General features: G+C 39.5%; 1 protein-coding gene across 3 annotated transcripts in view; it reads right to left on the bottom strand.

The window, feature by feature from the left end:
- Positions 1 to 22,911, bottom strand: part of cdh19 (cadherin 19, type 2) — a 179,394-nt gene that overhangs the window by 70,346 nt on the left and 86,137 nt on the right. For all 3 annotated transcript variants that reach the window (XM_056738237.1, XM_056738238.1, XM_056738239.1), the window contains exons 7-8: positions 19,951 to 20,204; positions 14,745 to 14,881 (exon numbers count right to left, since the gene is read on the bottom strand). In XM_056738237.1, the coding sequence (XP_056594215.1) occupies positions 14,745 to 14,881; positions 19,951 to 20,204 (391 nt within the window). The remainder of the gene's footprint in view (positions 1 to 14,744; positions 14,882 to 19,950; positions 20,205 to 22,911) is intronic.

Below are 22,911 nucleotides of genomic sequence, written 5' to 3'. Positions count from 1 at the left end.
TAGTATGGTCAAGAAACCCACATTTGTTATTGTTATCGAATTGTTGCTGTGTCTCTTTATCACATATTACAGTTTTTCTCAAATGCTAAAACACAAAAGTCAATCCTCTAAACCAAATGACCAGTTTTCTAAACACATTTACTAAATCTAGCCATCATTTTCCAATATCATAAACACATTGCTGTCATCAGTGCGTATATGTTATTTAAAGTATTGCTTGTAGGTACACTCTAAAAAATGCTGGGTTATTTCTGTAAACACATTTTTGGGTTATTTGTGCTGGGTCATAATTTTGGGTTGTTTGAGGTACTGTAAACACACAGTTGGGTTGCTCATGCTGGGTCAAATGGACTGTAGGGGTTCTTTCAACACTGAACGCCAGGGTTGGGTTATTTTGACCCAACCGGTTTGTTCATTTTTCCACTTCATCGAACCTTCTGGATCCTTCATCTCATTGTCAGACGGAAACGCACATCACAGCAAGCTGATTTTATAAGGTAAATAAATATGATAATATGATTATTTTTAATAACTTGTGGTAAGTGCACACTGATTTTACTGTTTAATGCAGTATTTGATCTTTCGCTGTGCAGAGGAAGTGTTTTATTCTGTGATTGATTAACGTTAAGTAATTTAGCATTTAGCATGCTAATTTTTTTACAAAAAAGGCCTTAACAATCGCTTTATCGTTATGTTATATATATGTGTGTACGTGTGCATATTTTTACTTTAAAAGGTTTTTATCCTTCACGTTAAATCCTCATGGAAATGTATGAACTAGCCTTAGGTCAGAAATACATGTTATAGTTCGGTTACTGTTTGTCTACTGTATGGCTTTGTAATGTTTAGTCAGAATTAGATAATTTCATACAAAACTTAATCTAAGGGGATATTTTTTCAAGTGTCTGCGACGTGCCGGATCCAACCAACTAGCAATAATTTAAAATTTAGCATTTTCGCGCTTTTTTCCCCTCAGGTAACGTTACCGTTAGCTGCATTAGCTAAAAGCTATGCCTCTTAATCTCACTGTTTATTACAATTAATGACAAAAATAATGTTTGGAAAATTAAACAGAAATTTCCTTCTGACACACGACAGCAAACGATAGAAATAACTGACTTTTATTCCATTTTCCAGCTGGTAAAAATACTAGTGTTCTAATAGTTTTGGCCATCACTGTGTGATATATGTATATCCTCAGAAGTAAATGATATACAATATGAATGTAGTGAATGATGTAAAATACTAAAAGTGAAGTTTGAAGTTTTCTTCAAAAATTAGCATTTTTATAAGGCCTCTGTGTTTGTTCATTAAATGCATTTTAACTTAAATTTTAGTTATGTTTTAAGACTAACTGTCATATATTTAACAGGTGGGGACTGTCATGGTGGAATACTTGCAAAACGCTGAGACCAGTGATGTAATCTGCACATTTTGTGCCTTGGGGATGAGGCAGGACATCCCAGACCGTCGCTATTGTTTCGGGTCATGCCATTAAAAACTGACTTGTTGCTCAGTTGATCTGTTTCAAGTCCTTTTCTGTGCTTGATGTTAACCAAGCAGTCTCTTCCTACTTAGAAATTTCTCCGGCATGCAGTTTATCGTATTGATGGACATGAGTGAAGAGGGAAGTTTTTGAGGACAACAGTTTTTTCTGGACACTTGTAACAATTTCTAAGTGGTCACATGTATTGTCTGTTGTTTGGAGTCTTTGTTTGGCTTAGTTTTAGTTGCACACTATTTGGACTGATTCTCATGTGCCAATAATATATTTTTGAGTGTTCTAATGCTGCAATGTTGACATATAGAATAGGAATCTACAATGCCTAATTCACCTAGTTTTGTGTTTTTAAAGAAACTGATCTACAAAAACTTGTTTTTATGTGTCTGTCGGTGTTGTATGAAATGTATGACAATTGCACCCATTCAATAAATCTAAAGAAATAAATGTAATAAAAATGCATATTTACAATTGCATTTGTTTTGTGTAATTGTATTACAGAAAAATTATAATAATTTTACATTCCCTTGAGAATATTTATTTTTATTGATAAATATAAAAGTAGCAAGGCAATGAGACAACATATAACCCAATGTTTAGGTTATGTTAACCCAGAAACACAGTTAACCCGACCCACTAGTTGGGTCAAACAAACAACCCAGCATTTTGGGTCAAATGGTTCAACCCAGCACTTGGGTCAAAATAACCCAGCGCGTGTTCTGTCCCATAGTTACCCAGCAGCTGGGTTAAGGTTGGGTTATTTTCTATCCCAGCAATTCTTAGTGTGTAACATGTTTTCAGGTACACCTGCTTTGTAATAATGAAAATTGTAAAAAGCTTTATATAAATAAAAGTTGAGGTTCACTGAAGCCAACTGCTACGGAAACAAGTCATATTGTTAGGCAAGGTTTAAAATTTGCCATGTTACAATGCAAAGTCATCTTGAAGGGTTTTATATATTTTATCTGGGTTCTATATGTTTTATCTAAGGGTTTATATCAATTACATTTTCTGAGTGTGTTTTTATATGATTATTACTTATTACTGCTTACCTTATATAACATTGCATTATTTTACTATGTTGAGTAGGGTCTCAAAATATTAGTGCAGATGGAATTTTCGACAGGATATGGGGGTTGGGATTCAGCAGCTTGAGGGTTTGCACGAGAACTCAGCAGTTTGACCTGAGGTCATCCTGCACATGCAACACGCATACCCATAGAGCACGGGTTTTAAGAAACAAGGTTACGTGGAGACCAGGGGGGAGGAAATATACTGTTTTGCAGATAGTAAAAGAAGAAGAGTGCGGCCGGAATGAGCACGAGGGGGGTCATCACTCCATGGGACACAAAGAAAGCAGCAAATGTGGAGGCGCTCGGGGGAGGCACAGCTTGAAGAAAGAAGATACACCCTCACATACACACTATAAATATGTTGTACACTGTTTGAGCGAGGCTGATTCTCTGTGAATACTCTTTTGTCTGAGACAGTCCAGCGCTGAGTTCAACTTAATAAACTTCAACTTTTATTCATCTGAAATCCTTAAAGCCAATTTTTGAACGCGCAGGACAGCAGATGTCCATCAGATGGTGACCCCGACGTGATTGGCTAAAAAGGGACATTTCGGACAATCCTTAAAGAGTACGGAGAGACGAAACGGAGAGAGGGAAAATCTTGGATTCAACACAACAGCCGGCTGAATAAAAAATAAGGTGAGCAGAGACCTGTTTTATCGAACATCTGCTAATTGACTACTCTAAATTGTTTGTGTTGAATTGCAAATATTCCTGATCATTATTCAAACCAAATTTAAAAACGGTTGAAGTTTGTTAATTTGAATTAATAAACGGGTGGTTGGTCCCCCGAATTTAGAAGACGTGAGGTGAAAGTCCGCACGCATTTATTACACGGGAGGTTGGTCCCCCGAATTTAGAAGACGTGAGGTGAAAGTCCGCACGCATTTATTACACGGGAGGTTGGTCCCCCGAATTTAGAAGACGTGAGGTGAAAGTCCGCACGCATTTATTACACGGGTGGATGGTCCCCCGAACTGAAGGAATTCATGTGTAATTTGTGTGTATGTAATTGTGTGTTGGAAATTACGGAAAATTGAAAAAAAAAAAAAAAAAAAAAATATTGTGTTTAGAATAATTGATAGAAACGCATAATAATAATATAATTGATAACTGTATAATTAAGAGAATTGAATAACCTAAAAAATGGAGGGAGAATTTGATAGAGAATGTGATGAATATGGGTGTTTTCCTGTAAATGAACAATGGGATCGTATGAAAGATATGATATTAGCCCAGGCAGAGGTAAAACACCATAAGAAAGAAACAAAGATATTAGGCGAAAAATGGAGTCAGATATGTGTTGAAAACGGATGGGATAACCCACCACGTGTGTCTTTGGCACCTAAAATAAGAGAAATTGAGAAAAAAGCTCACATGTGCGTTAAAGCACATGATGGGAAAAAGGATAAAGTCAGGTTTTTGAAGAAAAAAAATATATAAAATGGTTAGAAAAGAATAAACATAAAAATAAAGAAGTTAAAATGAAGGAAGAATTAAAATATGGATATGCATTGCGCTTAAGGCCACTGCTCTGAGTCCGGTTAAAAGAGAGGGGGGAGAAAATGTGCAGACAAAAAAGTCAGGAAGTCAGGGAGACATCTCTGAACAAACAGCATATTCCCCAAACCTAAAACTATATCAAGACTTGCAACTATTGACAAAACCACCACCGTATGAAAAAAATAGTAACAAGTTGTGTTAACTGTTAACCAAAGGACATCTAGATGTCGAATTGCCAGACACAACGTTTGATATAAATGAAATAAGACAACAATTACACCAACTTACAAGATTAGTCACTGAAACTCCACAGCAGTCAGCCCCCCACAGAGAAAAAAAAAAAAAAACACATTCCACAAGAGGAGGGGGAAGGGGCGTGAGGAGAGATAAAACATCACCCTACACCCTCTGTTTCATTGCATAGCCGACAGAGTTTAGATAGTGCATCACAATTGGCACATGCAGCTCATTTGAATTGTGCTAACTACTATCTAAGTTTCTTCCTAGATGTGTCTGAAACAGGAAGCAGTGCACATGGGCACTTCACAAACATCCCACTGTGTCCACCTCCAAGGAAAAGGCGACACGTGGTACCATTTGTCCTCTTGTGTTGCTTTTTAGTACCCAAACAGGTCTTTGGAACAGACGGCTGTGGACCTGAGATCACAGGTCCAAGAGAGGGAGGGTGTTGAAGGTAAAGCAAAAGGGAGCGCAGAGGAACATTACAGGTCATATAAAGGAAAGGTGACATTTGAATCTTTAGCGCACTGTGTAAGTGAAGATTGTGCATATGGGGTAGGCATTGCAGTAATATTTAAGAATAAATATGGTGAAAAGTGAAGCATCACATGCATTTCTAACTTTTATGGGTCAAACCCATTTAAAGACTCATAGAATTATTCTAGTTTTATTTATAATTTTTCATTAACACTATAGGTACCATGGCACAAGTGATAGTGAACCATCTGTTAAATATCACACAGAAATTACTTAGTCCTTACAGGCCTCAAAGATCTCAAATGGACAGGTGTGGGTAGTGCCATAAAAAAAGAATAGCTAAACAGACAGCACCACAACATACGGACTGATATTTAACCCACAGATTTGACTGAATTGAGAGAAAAAATGTATCTCTGTCTGTTATCCTAAAGTCTTTCTTTTCAGATTGATCACTATGACTCCTTATAGAGTCCAGATACCAGAGAGGTGTCTTAGAACCTGAAATGGAGGAGATGGGTGAGATTATACTTCAAGGGGTCATTCACACTTCACAGTTACATCACAGAAGTAGTTACACGGCCTCCCGGTGTAGTACCGGATCCAAATTGTGCAACACAGATTGTTGTAGATACCCATCTCCCAGACATGAACATATAGCATTGTGGACACACTTTCGCCACTACAACCTCATAAAATGATTATCTGGCATAATCTTAAAAGTTATCCAGACTCAAAACACTACACATCGTCTAGGATGATTAGTCTAGATTTCAAATATGATACATAAGAAGGATCTATAGCCTGTCATGCATACACACAACTGTATAGCATCTCACACATAGGACAAATTCATGATGCTAATTTAATTATAAGATAAAACCTGTTGTTACAATTCTGTTGATTTATGTGAAACCTTGCAATGTACATAGTAAATTTGCATGGTTATAGTTTTATGTATGGTAAATGGTTTGATTTCTGATGAAGAGAGGTGAAATTGAAAATTTGTGCAATTTTCAATTGAAATCATTGGCATTGTTCCCAGCCAGATAGCACACTGGTTTTTAACATATGTCTAATGATATGTTTAAAGAGTGGTTAGATCTGAAGTGCTGGCGCTTCTGCAATCAGCTACGCAATTCTCAATCAGATTTTTAACATTGAACGTGACAGGGCGTACTGTACACATCAACATTCACAGAATTTGTTACAACAGCTAAATTAGAGATTCAGAATATGTTCTAAACTACTTCTTTGTAATGATAGATCTGCAAAGTTAACTCATATTTGAGTATTCTGAATTACTATTATGGTTATTAAAATAAGTTATATAACTATACCATATTATGCATAACGTTGTATCTGGATTTTATAAATACATGAAAATACATTTATATGCATACTGTAGATTTGTATTTTGGTTGCAATATATTTAAAAGATATAATTATAAACTATTATTTTATGATGTATACCACTGGAGAATATGCCAGTTAAATTGACTTTTGCCACTCTTCCTATAAAATACTCAGAGTATCTAAATTCCACTATAGTAGTGAAGAATCAGGTAATCAAATGGGATCACTTTATGTGGCTTTGGATGAAATTGAGACCTTATTCACCACTCGCACCAGGTACCATGAAATATATATATATAGTTTTTTTATTTGTTGTAACCCTTTATCATCTTCTCCCAATGTTACTAAAATCATCAGTGTTCAGTTGTTGTATGATTATGAAGATGACGTTCAGGTGTCTCATACACAATGGTGTGTTATTAGTGAGATGAATTCCTTAACCTATGGAGCTGCCCTGCAAACCATACATTCTACTTAGATGTAACTAAGGATAAATGGGTCAGATAAATATCCTGGGGAGGATACTACTACACACAGATGTTTCTCTTCGGTGGGAAGACACCTTCTACGAACAGAGCACATGGGCTCTGACTGAATGGACTTGGTACAACAAATTATATTGCAGACTATCAGACTTAGGTGGAAACCAACCTGGGCAAAAGAACAGCAAAGATCCACCTGCTCTGCACAGTACCAGCTCCACAGAGACTTCTGAGGTTTTGTTGATGTCCAGGAATTGAACCCCCTCTTATTATCACAGCTCTCACCTTCATCTCTTCAGGCCCTGATCACTAGGAAAATGCTTACCCTTTATTCTGTGTATATCATTTATTGTCATAGTATGAAGTTTGATGATTCATGTTTGGTATTGTTTTAAAGGTCATGGTGCGATGGGTGAAAGGGTCTAGTTCTTTCAAATCTAACATGGAGTATATTAAAACTGTTTAAACTTTAATCCATAACCTGCACTCCTCTAAAGAGGATTGGCTTTATCTGGGAATCCTGTTCACAGATAAATTGGCATCCCATTTGATGATCTCGTCAGCCACGAGTTAAACTAAATTTCACAGTGACCATTGTATTCACAATGAACATTGAGTACAGTATATCATTCTTGGGTATAAAAGGTGCATTGGCAAAAGACTCAGGGAAGCTTCTGTAACCAGAACTTCCCACACTGCAACTGTGAGTCTTGATTTTACCAGGTATGATAAACTTTGAATTATTTTTTCATTTTAACCATATAATTGTGTCTATGGCTGTGTTTGTGGGAATTTTGGTCACCTGCGGATGTTGCTGTTGTGTGCCGTGTATTAGATCATTATGTAACCGCCTAATTGTTACTGCAATTGAAAAACGAGAGCCCCCACCATATGTCATGCCATTGTTGACCACAGACCACTTCTATGATGACAGTGAGGAGGAGGACAAAGACAATGTATGAGGAAATGTTTTGTATCAATTACAATTATATATCAATTACAATTTAATATGTCATTTACAATTTACATGTTAAGTATAATTTGTCTGTTTCTTACCATTTAAGGGTGATGACAATAATGTGTGTGTGACCTCTTTCAGAGGTCAAGAGAGGGATTGAAGGGTTTTATATATTTTATCTGGGTTCTATATGTTTTATCTAAGGGTTTATATCAATTACATTTTCTGAGTGTGTTTTTATATGATTATTACTTATTACTGCTTACCTTATATAACATTGCATTATTTTACTATGTTGAGTAGGGTCTCAAAATATTAGTGCAGATGGAATTTTCGACAGGATATGGGGGTTGGGATTCAGCAGCTTGAGGGTTTGCACGAGAACTCAGCAGTTTGACCTGAGGTCATCCTGCACATGCAACACGCATACCCATAGAGCACGGGTTTTAAGAAACAAGGTTATGTGGAGACCAGGGGGGAGGAAATATGCTGTTTTGCAGATAGTAAAAGAAGACGAGTGCGGCCGGAATGAGCACGAGGGGGGTCATCACTCCATGGGACACAAAGAAAGCAGCAAATGTGGAGGCGCTCGGGGGAGGCACAGCTTGAAGAAAGAAGATACACCCTCACATACACACTATAAATATGTTGTACACTGTTTGAGCGAGGCTGATTCTCTGTGAATACTCTTTTGTCTGAGACAGTCCAGCGCTGAGTTCAACTTAATAAACTTCAACTTTTATTCATCTGAAATCCTTAAAGCCAATTTTTGAACGCGCAGGACAGCAGATGTCCATCAATCTTAATGTTAACTTAAAACTTAAAAACACATTTCTGTTGAATTAACAGAACAAAAACAACAAAGTTACAATAAAAGTTTGAAAATGTCAGACTATCTAAAAAGCCATCACTTGAAAACCGCGTCTTGTATCAATTCTGTTTATCTGCATATGGCAATGTAGTGGGTATATTGCCAAAGAATCAGTGTATGAAACTCAACAATGAAGACAATGGACAAAAGAAAACTTAATCCTGGGCAGGGATGGGCATAAATACATGTAAATGTATTTAAAATACAAATACAAAATACTGTGTGGAAAAGTGTATTTAAATACAAATACAAAATACTGTGTGGAAAAATGTATTTAAATACAAATACAGTATTTTGTATTTTGAAAATACACAAAATACATGTGAAATTGGTGATTCAGTGCAGGTACCCCTATTAGGCTAAAATCTATCTGGGCCTATTCTAAATGCCAAAAAGCATGATGTGTTTAACTGCTAAGAAACTTTCGTTTTCATTTTATTTACCGCTTCCCTTCCCCTGCCTGGTAGGAAATACATAACTACAAAAAAAGACACTTTATAAAATGTTTTATTTTATTATGTTTTATCACCCACGGTGGCTTAACGGTTAGCACGTTCGCCTCACACCTCCAGGGTTGGGGGTTCGATTCCCGCTTCCGACTTGTGTGTGTGGAGTTTGCATGTTCTCCCTGTGCCTCGGGGGTTTCCTCCGGGACTCCGGTTTCCTCCCCTGGTCCAAAGATATGCATGGTAGGTTGATTGGCATCTCTGGAAAATTGTCCGTAGGGTGTGAGTGCGTGAGCGAATGAGTGAGTGTGTGTGCCCTGCAATGGGTTGGCACTCCATCCAGGGTGTATCCTGCCTTGATGCCCCGTGACCCGAGGTAGTTCGGAAAAGCGGTAGAAAATGGATGGATGGATGTTTTATCACCATCATAACTTCAAACTCAGTAACAAAAATAGAAAGTTTGTCTAAAATAAAAAATAAATAAGATTAGAATTTGGCATTATTCAACCAAAGGTTGTTTTTTTTCTACTAAAAGCTAAAGATTTTGTGTGGTGTATCATTAATCAGTGTCATCACAGATGCACAGAATCAATACAGATTGTTGGGTTGTAGCTACAGCTGAAGCTCACGTGCATGAATGTTAGGGCTGGGGAAGGGCGTGTCTGGCCTGAATTATGTTGGTTGATGCAGGAAAACACCCTGATAAAAAGGTTGACTGGCTCAAAGTATTTTGAGTATTTTGAAAATACAAAAATACTCATCTTAAATGTATTTAAATACAAATTACATTAGATTTTTCCAAAGGCTTTAAAATACAAAATACAAAATACTATTTTGTATTTCAAATACGTATTTTAAATACATGTATTTGAAATACTGCCCATCTCTGATCCTGGGTAACATCATAGTACAAAACTCATTCATGAATGTTGATGTCCAAGTGTGCCTGTAGAAAACGAAAGAGAATCGACTTAATGATATTAAAAAAATGGTCATGGGTCCACTAAAGCAAACACTGATCACAATAATGGTGATTTTTTGAAGTGCTAAATTGCTGCTGATACTGATTCTGAGCTGAGGGAGCCGCAGGGCTGCCTGGGCTTGGGCCGATTACCTATCTGGAACATCACCTATGGAGGAATATCATGATATGTCTTCATGTTTTTGATCATTATTCACCATCTATTGCTCTTCGTTTTATATACATTTGTATGAGATTCAGAAAAACACCCTGCACAGCTGTGTTTTTGATGTCTGGTAGTGTTTATGAAATCTTTTTCCGGTCCCAACCCTACAGTATGATCAAATCCGGGCATGTTCCGCCCCGTTACTATGACTACAATCTACATTGAGCAAGGCCACAGTTTTCCACAGTTCAAGACGAGAGAAGGAGGTGAAGAAAGGGAAACAGGTCTTGATGACCATGACATGAAGATGGTGGACAAGAGAAGAATTGCTTTATAAAATAAGGTGACATCATAACTAAAGCCTGATTGGTGAAAGATTATGTTAACCCCCTGCAAGTTTTGTATACATACAGTATTTGAGTCAGATAACCATTTGTCAGATGATTTCTGAGCATCTCACTTTGTCGACTCAAGCAATAAAGTTTTGACTTTTTGGCAGCTCGAACCTTTATCTGCGAGATTCTTTTTGCAATGAGAAAAAAAGAAAACATAGATACAGAAGAACCATATACTGTTAGACCTTACCAACCATTTTACAATAATATATTGGCAACCCTGTTGCCAGCTAGTTACCGTAGGTCAAACATTTACACTGTTAAAAATGGCCAGGTTTTCACAAGATGTTACTGTGTGTTTTTACAAAAAAATATTGTATTTAGTGTATACCCTAATATTAAAGGAAATTCCTTTGAAATTGTCTTCTTGCTTTGAGTTACACGGCGTAAGTGTATAAAGTTAAAGAAAGTGAATTATGAAATGATGATTATTGATGAACATTTGCTGCTAACAAGCAGAATCACGGAAGAAAAGATGAAGAAAACAGAAAAAAACTACAAAAGACGTCCACTCACACAGCTTTAGATAATCATCAACTGTAAATAACAGATGAACACATGAAATCTGTTAAGATCTCACCAGCGGAGAATTAAACACAAACACGATTAACATTTTCACTTAAATTCTGTCATATGTATGCAACAGCTCTTGTTAAGAATTAAAATAATATTGCTTTGTTACAAAAGTCACCCTCATGGTGATCAGTGTTTTCTTTAGTTATGGTACTTGACCCTTCATTAGTAGATAGTAGTTTTGCACCATAATCATAAGTGTTTAATCACAAATGCTTCTGTTTAGTATAAAAGTTTGGGGAAGAAACTGGTTAGCTTACAATCATTGTGTTGTGAAACGTTTAAATCTGATATTTAAGACATGGGTCATGAAACTTATGACTGAGCTGTTCATGGAAAAACACTTCTAATTCATTCATACTGTTATAAGTGTAGTGCTTTAGCAGAGACAGCAAACCGAGTTCGCTTCACTATATTTGTCTTCCTCTTCTTCCGGTAGTCACCTAAGGTTTCCCTAAATACCAAGGTGAAGTTTCAAAAACGTAGTTAGCGGGATATAAGTTAGCGGGAGTCATCCGTTTGTTTATTTATCATGGAAACTCATGGATCGAGTTGATCTTTTGTCTGGTTCAAGTATAGGCTATACAAACAATTCACAAAGCCTTACCATCACATCCGAGAAATAAGTCCGTAAATTTGAATAAAATCATGATGTGCGATTGCGTCACATGAAATACTGATGTGGGGATGTCATTTATAAAACACAGAAGAGTTTTCAGATAATACTGCCATCCAAGCTCAGGCAATTCCATCCCCAACCAACCAACCAACTTCTTGAGTCATGTTATAATATAGGTTTTAGTGTATCATGTTCGTAATGAACTTAAACTGACTAGTTTCTTCATCAGACTTTTCATCTCTTATCAATTATTTGTATTAAAAACAGTAGTGACCTTGAGGGAAAAATACATCTTGAACACATATGAAGGGTCAAGTACCTTACTAAAGAAAATAATGCTCATCCTAATGATTGACTTTTTCAACAAAGCAACATTCTTTTTATTATTTTATTCTTATAAGAGCTTTTGTATACATATGACAGAAATAAAGGGAAAATTAGGATGTTCATGGTGTTTGTGTTTAATTCTCCTCTGGGGAGATCTTGACAGATTTCATGTGTTATTCTGTTATATACACTTAAGCTGATTCACTACATCAATTGTAGTTGTAGTTTTTTTCTGTTTTGTTTAACTTTCCTTCATTGATTATGGTTGTAAGCAGCAAATTTTCATCATTATTCACTCTCATTAACCTCTGCTGTGTAACTAAACTCAAAACAAGATGACAATTTCACAGGAATTTACTGTAATAGGGTGAACACTAAATACAATATTTTATTGTGAAAACCCACATTAAAATCTTGTGAAAACCTGGAGATGTTATACTGTGAGTGTATGATTTTGAGTCATCTGTACCTGTACAGTTAAATGTATATTACAAGAGTTTCAAGTGCAAAAATATCTCGATAGTAAGATCATAAACAATACAAGCATACTTAAACTAGAAGTTTACTAATAATACACCTGTACTTACAAATGTACTACAAGTATTTAACTATCAGCATATCTCCAAGTTCACTTAAAGAAAGCTTACAAGCATACTTGAAATAAATTAGTAGTTTACTGGGAGTAAAGTGTACTTTTATAAATGACAACTGTGCTACAAGCAATGAACTAGTAAACTACCAGCACAACTAAGGAAAACCCACAAGTACACTCGCAGTATAAAACTGCTTAACTAATAGTTTTCTGGGAGTTAACTTCAAAGTGAACTTTCATAGTCTATACAGATGGTAAACGTTGTATAAACTAAAAAGTTGGCCAATTTAGTCCCAATCAGTTTTCAAATAGTACACATTCAAGTAGACTACAACTCCATATTATAAGTATATATATAAGTATACTAACTACATAAAGTATGCTTGAACTTTACTTAGGTCCTGTCCCAAATGGGGCATTCGGGTCTTGTGGACCTCCCAGAGACAACTACGTATAAATCTACAACAAGATATGGCTTATTCTTCTAAAGAAAATGCACTGCATTAAAAGTTGTTTTTCTTGAATAGCTGGCTTAATAGAAAATAAATAAGCAATAATGTGAACAAGTAACTAACAAATGAATTAAATTAGAATGTTATCAAAACATACATATAAAAATGTATTCACGTTATGTTGCCCTGTGATTGGGCGATCGCAAGGATTCCTGGGTAGGGACTTCAGTGGTGTCTGCATCAATGCGGAGTTGCTCGTGAGAAGACTTCTGAGCACTAAAAAGAAAAATTGGACACCCTACGGACTCCTATACTTGGCGAGCACTCGCAATTTAACTCCAAGAGACCGCAAGTCCACATGAAGTGTGCCATTTGGGACAGGGCCTTAATTTTTCTTAACAAATTAACTTGAAGTATACTTCGTTTTGATAAGGGATCTAGATTGGGAGCATATAAGAGAATGACCGACCAGACCGTCGAAGAGAGAGGACAGGGCCCGAGACTTTCGGGCAGCTACTGGCGGACGCCCTTCGTGTGACGGCTACCTTTGCTGTCGAGCCCCTGGGTCCAAGCGGGAGCGGGGAAGTTGCCGCGGTCCGACAGAGGCCAGAGCCTGCGTCCGTCCCCCGAGGGGGAGGAGTAGGGGGCGGGGTGCCGAGTGAGGCCACCGCCTGCCAGAGGCCGGAGCCTGCGTCCGTTCACCCAAGGGGGAGGAGCAGGGGATGGGGAACTCGCCCCGACTCCCCAATAAAGGAGGAGCCACCGTCGGCAGCCAGGGGATGGACGGTCGAGCCGTCCACCGAAGCCCGAGTGCCACCGCAAGGCACCGCGAAGGAGAGTACCCCGGCTGGTTGAGGACCGAGCAGCAGCATGTCGGGGAACCGGACTATACTTTTTTTTCCTCTCTCCCCTCTCTCTTTCAGGTCGTTCCGAGGGCTCCCGTCTCTGTTGTCTCGTCGCTGCATAGCCCTAAACCCCCCCCCCGTGGGAGTAGGCGGGGCGAGACAGTGGTTCGAGACCGGTGAGTAATTGTTAATGAGTGCCAACTGTGCGTGCAATGGTCTCGAATCACGTCGGAGATCGGGAGCATATAAGAGAATGAGCGACCGGACCGTCAAAGAGAGAGGACCATGCCCGAACATGTTTATGTTTGTATTTATGTTGTATTCGCTGGCCGTCGAGTGTGAGGGGCAGCCGGCTGTCTTTTTACTTTTGATTTTATTTGATTAAATGTTTATTTAAATGTCTGCCAGTTCCCGTCTCCTTCCTTCCTTTTATTGAGCGTTTCTGCAACGATTATCATGCAAAACAAATTATTTGCTAAACTAATGTTTCCCTGAATGAAATGTATTTATTAAATAACTTGTTTCATGGATTTGATCTTTAGATCTGGTGGAGGTAAATGCTTTAAGTGTAAATGGTCAACAACATGTGAGTAAGCTCATGCATAACATTTCCAGATTGCTACATATATAACGTGTTGGTGAAGAATGTAGTTGTTGCGGAAAGCTCATCATCATTTTAACAACGGTCAATGCATAAGATTTTTCTACATACAGAACAGACAGTTGTACGTCTGTACTTGTAGTCAGCCACTTTCCCAACACTGCATTTGTCACTAATAAAATTATAATTATTAGAATATTTGTCACTGCCCAGACACTTGTACAAGATCATCAATACTTTCCAGTCAAGATTTCACTTCAAATTTTACTGTATATACTCTAATTTATATAAAGGGATTGTTCTCACTTATCTCTCTTGCGGTGATGGTCAGGTTGTGCCAGGCCGCTGTCTCTCGATCCAAAGGCTCAGCCACATATACTGTCCCATTACCAGGGTTAATTCTGAACATGTTGCTTCTGTCACTGCTTTGTGAAATGCTGTATCTGTTTAGGGATAACATATGGTCGTTTATAGAATGAAAGCAACACAATACAATCAACTTACATTTTATGTTTCACAAGCATATTTCAACAATTTACAAACATGGTCTCAGCAAAGTACAGTTGAGGTCCAATACACGGCTGGGTCCTCGGCCCAGATCTGGTCCACACATATCTGTTTGACTATGAGTAGAAAAATGACTGTGTACCGGAGTTGGCACAGAGATTTCTGAATGAAGAGCTGTGGGCCACTTTGTGAATAATGAAGAAGAAACTGAACTGTGAAAAAGATTAATTCACTTGTTTAAATCATCTAACAAGAGACATCTTGATCCATTGATTAAGTTACAAACTAAATTAAGACTGTTCAGTGTCTGTACGAGTGTACATTTGAGACCTATGGGCGACAAATTTTTAATTATTAATAAATTCATTTGAATAATAATTTATAGAAACCCTGGCCAGATGGTTTACGTCTTAAAGGTGGTAAGAACAATACTTTCTGTTGTTTCATATTTTAGTGCATTTGACTTATCATAAAATGTCAGGAGTTTGAGTTAATAAAATACATATGCATCAGATCTAAACTTGCGCCTATTGTATATATAGATCCACCAGATATGTTTTGCTAAGACATTTTGGCTCAATGTGAAGGGCTACTTTCTGGCACATAATCCACCAAGAACGGGTTAAACATCGATGATATATCGGAAGTTGACACTACTGTATTGTAGTGAACATAACCACAAATATCTTATACATCAGCATTTATGCTTTTGGATCTCATAATCATTTGAGTCAGAGAAGTCAAACTTCAGACTCTTTCTGTCATGGTTCCGTCATCTTGTCTATTCTTGGTCTTGGGGCGGAGCCATGGCATAGCCTAAGGTTCTTTGTGGAGAGAGAGGTTGAGGTTGAGGTTATCCTCTCACTCTCTCTCCGAGACTCGTCCGTGTTTCCCGCCCTTTTCGTCTCGTTAGCTTTCCCTTAGTGTTTGATCTCTGTCACCTGGTCCCCTTGTTAATTATCCTTTGTCTGTCTCCCTATAAAACATCATTGTGTCTATTGTCCTGTGCTCGTTCGTTGTATTTGTATGTACTACCCGTTTATGTATATGCCGTCTTAAGCAGTGTCCTTGTTTGCTTTTTGGCTACGTGCAAGCTTGAGTTTTGGTACCTTGTCTGTTCATGTCCTGCCAATGCTGGACGTTGTGTCGAGCTAGTTTTGGTTTAGTTTTGGTTTTGAGTTTGTTGCCTAGTTTTGTCTTTTCCCCCTCGTGGGTTTTGCTTTGTCCTTTTGTAGTGTCTGTTGTATCATTAAATAACTTGGTTTACCTCGACCGTTGCCTGCACTTAGGTTCTTCCTCACACCATCCGTGACACTATCATCAATGCAGAAATGTTATGAGTAAAAAGATTACTGCAGCTGATGAAAGTTAATTTACTTAAAAAAGATGGATCACTCTAATGTTTGTCTTCAAGCCTAACTTGTTTTCAATAAAATATAAACTTTTCAATTCACACTAAAATGATTTATACACATATTAAATAAAGTGAAAGTGGTTTGTTATATTTGAAGATAGTAATTGTATTTGTGTTTAATTTTCCTCTGGTGAGAACTTGATGAAGCGTGATTTATCTTTTGTTTCATTCTTATCCGCCATTCCAGCATCTAAGGCTATATTCATGGCAAAAACTAGTCAATCTATACACAAGTCTGTTCTATACACAAGCATGCCAGCAAAACTTTGCTACTTGGGCTGTCTATGCCAGCATGGCATTTTCTGTAGATTCCTGATCTTTCAACCAGGGTTAGAAACAGTCAGATCTTGCAAGCAAATATAAACCCAAATATGCAGAGTTTTACAACATGAACGGAGCACAAAAAAGCCAGAGCCATAATTGAGTTCACTGATTATGTACTGCTTGTTCCATGTGGTCTCCTAGCCGATCCTGTTCGGCCCTCCAGACGCCGTCGAGACGTTTCCGTCCGGCCTTCCAGACGCCGTCGAGGCGGTCCCGTCCGGCCTTCCAGATGCCGCCGAGCCAGTTCTCTCCGGCCTTCCAGATGCCGTCGAGCCGGTTCCTTCCGGCCTTCTAGACGCTGTTGAGCCGGTTCCGTCCGGCCCTCCAGTGGTCCCCGAGACGGTCTCGTCGTGTCTCACATGCAGCTGTCACCCTCCAGGCCCTCCGAGCGGCGATCACCCTCCAGGCCTCCCCATCGGCCATCACCCTCCTGGCCTCCCGAATGGCCGTCACCCTCCAGGCTCCCTCCGGCGAGCCACCGGCACCGCCGAAGACGCCTCATTATTAATGAATAATAATACGTTTTTGATTCAGTTATTAATGTTTTTACATGCTTATCATGTGCCATTTAACAATACTTTAGTACTTATATTATTATTTTAGTATTAGGATTGTCAAAACTTTAAACTGTTAAACCCTACCCAAAAGGAAAAATAGTTTTATAGAAAATATCCCGTGCCATCCTCACATTCAATTGTAAGTTTAGGCTGTATTTATTCAAAATGTATATATTTAATTGTTTTGCATGAGTCCGACAAAGCAGAAGCCTTCGCCTAATGCAGGACATTTTAAAGTAATAATTTAATCATTAAAGCAAACGTGTTGTTTATGATCACATGGGTTCAGATAAGGATAATTTTTTTCCAAGAGTCTAAATAGTTACTCTTAAAATAAAAAATAAAATAAACACTGTATTTTCTGTCCTTATATGAGAAAACGCAATGTTCAATTTTACATTTCATAATAGCATTAAACTCTCTTCATTTTAGTAAAATGTTTTGACCCTTAATGGAGTTCAGAGTTATGCATAATTACTAGGGGTGCTCATTTTGATAAATTTTCCTGACCGAAAACCAACAAAGATTATCCTAACTCTAACCATCAACTGATAATAATGAATTGGATAATAAGGTGGGGTGTCCATCGGCGCATTTAAGCCTGTGCGGCCGACGTGTTCTTCTCAAACTTTTAAAAAGTGCCGTCTGCTGACGTGTTTTCTATGCTCATCAATAGCCCTTAGTGTTTTTCCCACGCTCAGCGCCGGCATTCATGATGCCCAGAGTTGAAAAATTCTCAATTTGGGATAATGGTCAGCCCACAAGTGATTGCAGTTTTCAGCTGCGTAAACAACAGCCGCGTCGAGACAGCACTTTTCAGGGATTTATTTAAACAGCAGCATGAGCATTAGAAGAAATGGACAACTGAACCTTCATACATTATCAAAATTTCACACACCTACAGCTTTACTGACAATAGAGAAAAACACAATAAATAATGTAAATAAAAAAATTAATCGACCTGCACTGAATATTTTAACTTAAATAATTAACTAAGTAAAATTACAAATGAAAACACACTGATGCTTTGAAAAACCCGCATTTCTTCTGTCAGAAATTGAACAAGTCTTTTTGTTAAATGAAAACAGCAGGCCTACTCAACCCACACAATTTGTCTAATTTTTATTTAAAAAAGAGACATGTCTACGTGATTTGGGGATAGTCTGGAGCGCAGCCTGTTAGACCCTTGGCAGTAAACACCCTCTCAGATGGCACAGATGTCCCGGGAATAAAGAGATAACGCCCTGCTAGACTACCAGTTTCGGGAAGCGCCTTTCATTTAATTTCCACCAGTCAAGGATTAATATCCAAAAAACGGCGGATTGTCTCTCATTGTTGAAACTAGTAACTTTGTATTAGCACCCATTGCATTATTGCTCCTTGAACTCTCTGTCAAAAAAAAGTGTTTGCTAAATGTAAATGTTTATGGTGAGGGTCCAGGACAGAGGTGATGTGCACAGGTTTAACCACCAGCTCATCCGTGTCAACCTGTTGTGAACAATATCCTCCAATTAATGCTTGATAATAATAGCAATAATAACTTCCTCCATGTGGTCAGTTAAGGACTGCCAAACCTTTGCCTTGAACTCTGCCACTCTATGGGCTTCATCTTCGGTTCTCCTCATGTGTCTGTTCAGGAGGTGTGGAAACGTGTGTGTGACGCGTGGCTGACCTGGGATCAGCGTCACCTGGGCAACAGCCCGTCAGCTAGCGCTGATTGCGCTACACCTGCGCTGGATTAGCTGCCGGGCATAAAGGCCGCGTGAAAGGAACACTCGGGGTTCCTGGGTCGAGAGACAACACCGCTGTAACCATTGGCCACAGAGTGGAAGACGGATGGACAGCGAGGGAAGCAGAGACGAGGACCTTCGATCACGAGCACGGACTGGCGTATTATTATTTAAGAGCACCCCGAAGTTCACCTTTTGGAACTATATATTTTATGTTGTTATTAAAATCCCCACTGGGGTTGCTTTTACCGTTGCTCTGTGTCTGCCGTGTCTCTTACCCCGTCACAGTGTGGTTGCACATTTAAGCAGGTTTTTTTTCTCTCATGTTGAGTTTACTTGTTTAACTAATTTTCTTGCTACATGTTATTTTCATGTTAAGAAAAAATTACTTAAACATGGGGAACCACTGTCCATTACTTTGTGTTCAACTAAAGAGCTTTCACTTTTTTTTTCCAAGTTTGAGCTCAAAACCTATACAATTGTGTTAAAGGAAGTGTAACACATCTCAATAAAATGGAAGGAAGGAGGCGGGAACCGGCAAACATTTAAACATTTAATAAAGTAATATAACAGCCGGCGGCCCCTCACGGACGACCGCCGGCGAACAAAACATAATATAAATACAAACATAACATAAGTTCGGGCCCGGTCCTCTCTCTTCGACGGTCCGGTCGCTCGTTCCTTTTATATTCTCCCATCTCCTACGTGATTCGAGGCCGGTGTGCGCACAGCTGGCGCTAATTCACAATTACTCACCGGACTCGAACCACGGTCTCGCCCCGCCTACTCTACTACAGGAAGCAAAGTGATTTTCCAAGTAAAGTGAACAGCATCAAAAATCTTTTTTTGTTTAATAATGGTTTGTTCTTGTTAGATCTTAAGTTCATGTTAAGAAAGCATCACTCAAACATATGGAATCACTGTACATGGTTGAATCATGTTAAACAAAAGAGCCATTTTTTATTGTCTAAGAAACTGACCTTATGGGGTTGTTGGTGGCGTCAATGTCTCTGGAGTAGACTGTACCAACTTCAGTGCCAATTGGGGTGTTTTCCAAAATGCTCCATCTGTAGAGCATTTCAGAGAAGATGGGCGGCTCATCCACATTCATCACAATGATTTTGAGTGTTGCTCTGTCACGAGACTCCAGCCCATTTAGAAAATGAGTGTCTTCGTTTACATTACTGGCCTCTACGGTGATGACGAAACGCCTTTTGTTTTCATAGTCCAGCTGCTACAAAGAGGAGAAAAAACTTTATCAGACTATTGAATTGGATGCAAAAGATACAATGCAAAAAATTGCTCTCACATTCATTTAAAGGCAGGGTCTCCGATTTCTCATAGCGGTTGTTGATGTTCAAATCACCAATACAGACACCCCCCTACCCCCACCTTTTGCTTTCATCAGCGCTCAGCTTGACTTATGTCCATCCTGTACACTGTGCACCTTACTGCTGATTGGCTACAAGGTTGTTAAAGCTACGTTTAGACTGGCAGCGAATGTGTCGCCAGTCTCAAGAGTTTGGCACAGACACCGCCCAGACTCTCAATCTAAGAACAGAGCTACATTCTTGGATTGTTGCTGTAGAGCAGTGGTTCTCAACTCTGGCCTGCAAGATTCATTTTCCTGCAGAGTTTAGCCCCAATTCTGATATAAAACACCTGAAAAAGCTAATCAGCGTCTTTAGGAATAGATGCGTTCAATTTACTGCGCCGCTGCCCAAATCTGTCATGATTTGCAAGGACGAACCCAAGTGCAGGCAAGCACAAGACAAGATGGTAGGGGAAACACAGGACTTTATTAACAAAGAACACTATAAACTGACAAAACAAAACCCACGAGGTGGAAAACAAAACAGGATAAAATAATAAGCTTAAACAAGGACTAGAACACTGACTAACTAGACTAGAAAAAAACACTGAAAACAAACAGTAAACTAACACTTACTAAGATACGATGAAAACAGGAACTAGGGAGACAAGGTACACAACACGTAGCAACAGGATACACGAACAAGGTATGATGAACGCAGAGCAAGGTATGAAACACAGAGCTACATACAACGAACCAGCACAGGACAATAAAACATGAGAGGTATAAATAGGGAGACAAATACAGGGTAATTAATAGGGGCCAGGTGAAACAGATAAAACACTAAGGGGAAGCTAATGAGACGGAAAGGGCGGGAACACAGACGAGACTCGGGGAGAGTATGGAAGGCCAAAAGGTCAACAAACGTCTCTCCCCACATGAAACAGAGGATTCTGTTTTGGTTCTGCCTCAAGACCAGGAACTAATCAACCAAGATAGGCAGAACCGTGACACAAATCTATCAGCGTATGAGATTTAAGTACAGCGATAGTGATTCAAGTGCAGATTGCTCAGTACGCATTTGAATTGCTCTCACTGTATTTTAATGCAGTATGCCAAATAATCTGCGCAGCCAACATTAAGTTGAACGTGGCTTTTCCTGAAGTCACTGATTAGCCTCTTCAGGTGTTTTATCAAAGTTGGGGCTAAACTCGGCAGGAAAGTGGATCTCGCGGGCCAGAGTTGAGAACCACTAGTGTAGAGGTTGGGATGTTTAGCTATTCAGGTGGTGTAAAAATACAGTACAACATGACAAATATGATGAATGGAAATATAAGTGACCCACTGATCACCATGATGGTAACATCCAAATGAATTTCTACAAAATTCAATTCCTGGTGAATGTATGCAAAGATTGACTACCCTTACGCAAATGAAATATATTTCATAATATATGAATGATCAATATATTAAATGACAAAACAGTATGTTAGAAATTATACAGAATAAGATATTGCGTAACTATATTACAATATATCAATAAATATGTAATATGCCGCTTTTCATATATTGAAAAATATTTTCAATAATTATCACCATCCATCCATACATTTTCTTCCGCTTTATCCGGGGCCGGGTCGCGGGGGCAGCAGTCTAAGCAGGGATGCCCAGACTTCCCTCACCCTAGACACTTCCTCCAGCTCTACCGGGTGGACACCGAGGCGTTCCCAGGCCAGCCGGGAGACATAGTCCCGCCAGCGTGTCCTAGGTCTTCCCCGGGGTCTCATCCCGGTGGGACATGCCCGGAACACCTTCCCGGGAAGGCGTCCAGGGGGCATCCGGAAAAGATGCCTGAGCCACCCCAGCTGGCCCCTCTGGATGTGGAGGAGCAGCGGCTCTACTCTAAGCTCCTCCCGAGTGACCGAGCTTCTCACCCTATCTCTAAGGGATCGCCCAGCCACCCTGCGGAAAAAGCTCATTTCGGCTGCCTGTATCCGGGATCTTGTCCTTTCGATCATGACCCACAGCTCATGACCATAGGTGAGAGTAGGAACGTAGATTGACCGGGGTTGGGCTAGTATGCGAGCACCTGGTGGTCGGGCCTCCCCCCATGGGGTCTGGCCGGGCTCAGCCCGAAGGAGCGACGTGGGGCCACCCTCCCGTGGACCCACCACCTGCAGGAGGGACCGTAAGGGCCCGGTGCATAGTGGATCGGGCGTCAGTTGAAGGCGGGGGCCTCGACAACCCGATCCCTGGACGCGGAATCTAGCTCTAGGGACATGGAACGTAACCTCTCTGGCGGGGAAGGAGCCTGAGATTGTGTGTGAGGTTCAGAGATTCCGACTAGAGATAGTTGGGATCACCTCTACGCACAGCTTGGGATCTGGAACCACACTCCTCGAGAGAGGATGGACTCTTCACCACTCTGGAGTTGCCCATGGTAAGAGGCGGTGGGCTGGTGTGGGTTTGCTTATAGCCCCCCAGCTCAGCCGCCATGTGTTGGAGTTTACCCCAGTGAACGAGAGGGTCGCTTCCCTGTGCCTTCGGGTTGGGGATAGGTCTCTCACTGTCGTGTGCGCCTATGGGCCAAACGGCAGTGTAGAGTACCTGGCCTTCTTGGAGACTCTGG

This window comes from Triplophysa dalaica, chromosome 23 (genome assembly GCF_015846415.1).
Source record: "Triplophysa dalaica isolate WHDGS20190420 chromosome 23, ASM1584641v1, whole genome shotgun sequence".
Taxonomy (NCBI): Eukaryota; Metazoa; Chordata; class Actinopteri; order Cypriniformes; family Nemacheilidae; genus Triplophysa; species Triplophysa dalaica.
Note: the sequence above shows the minus strand (reverse complement) of the source record. Positions and strands in the feature narration are given on the sequence as shown.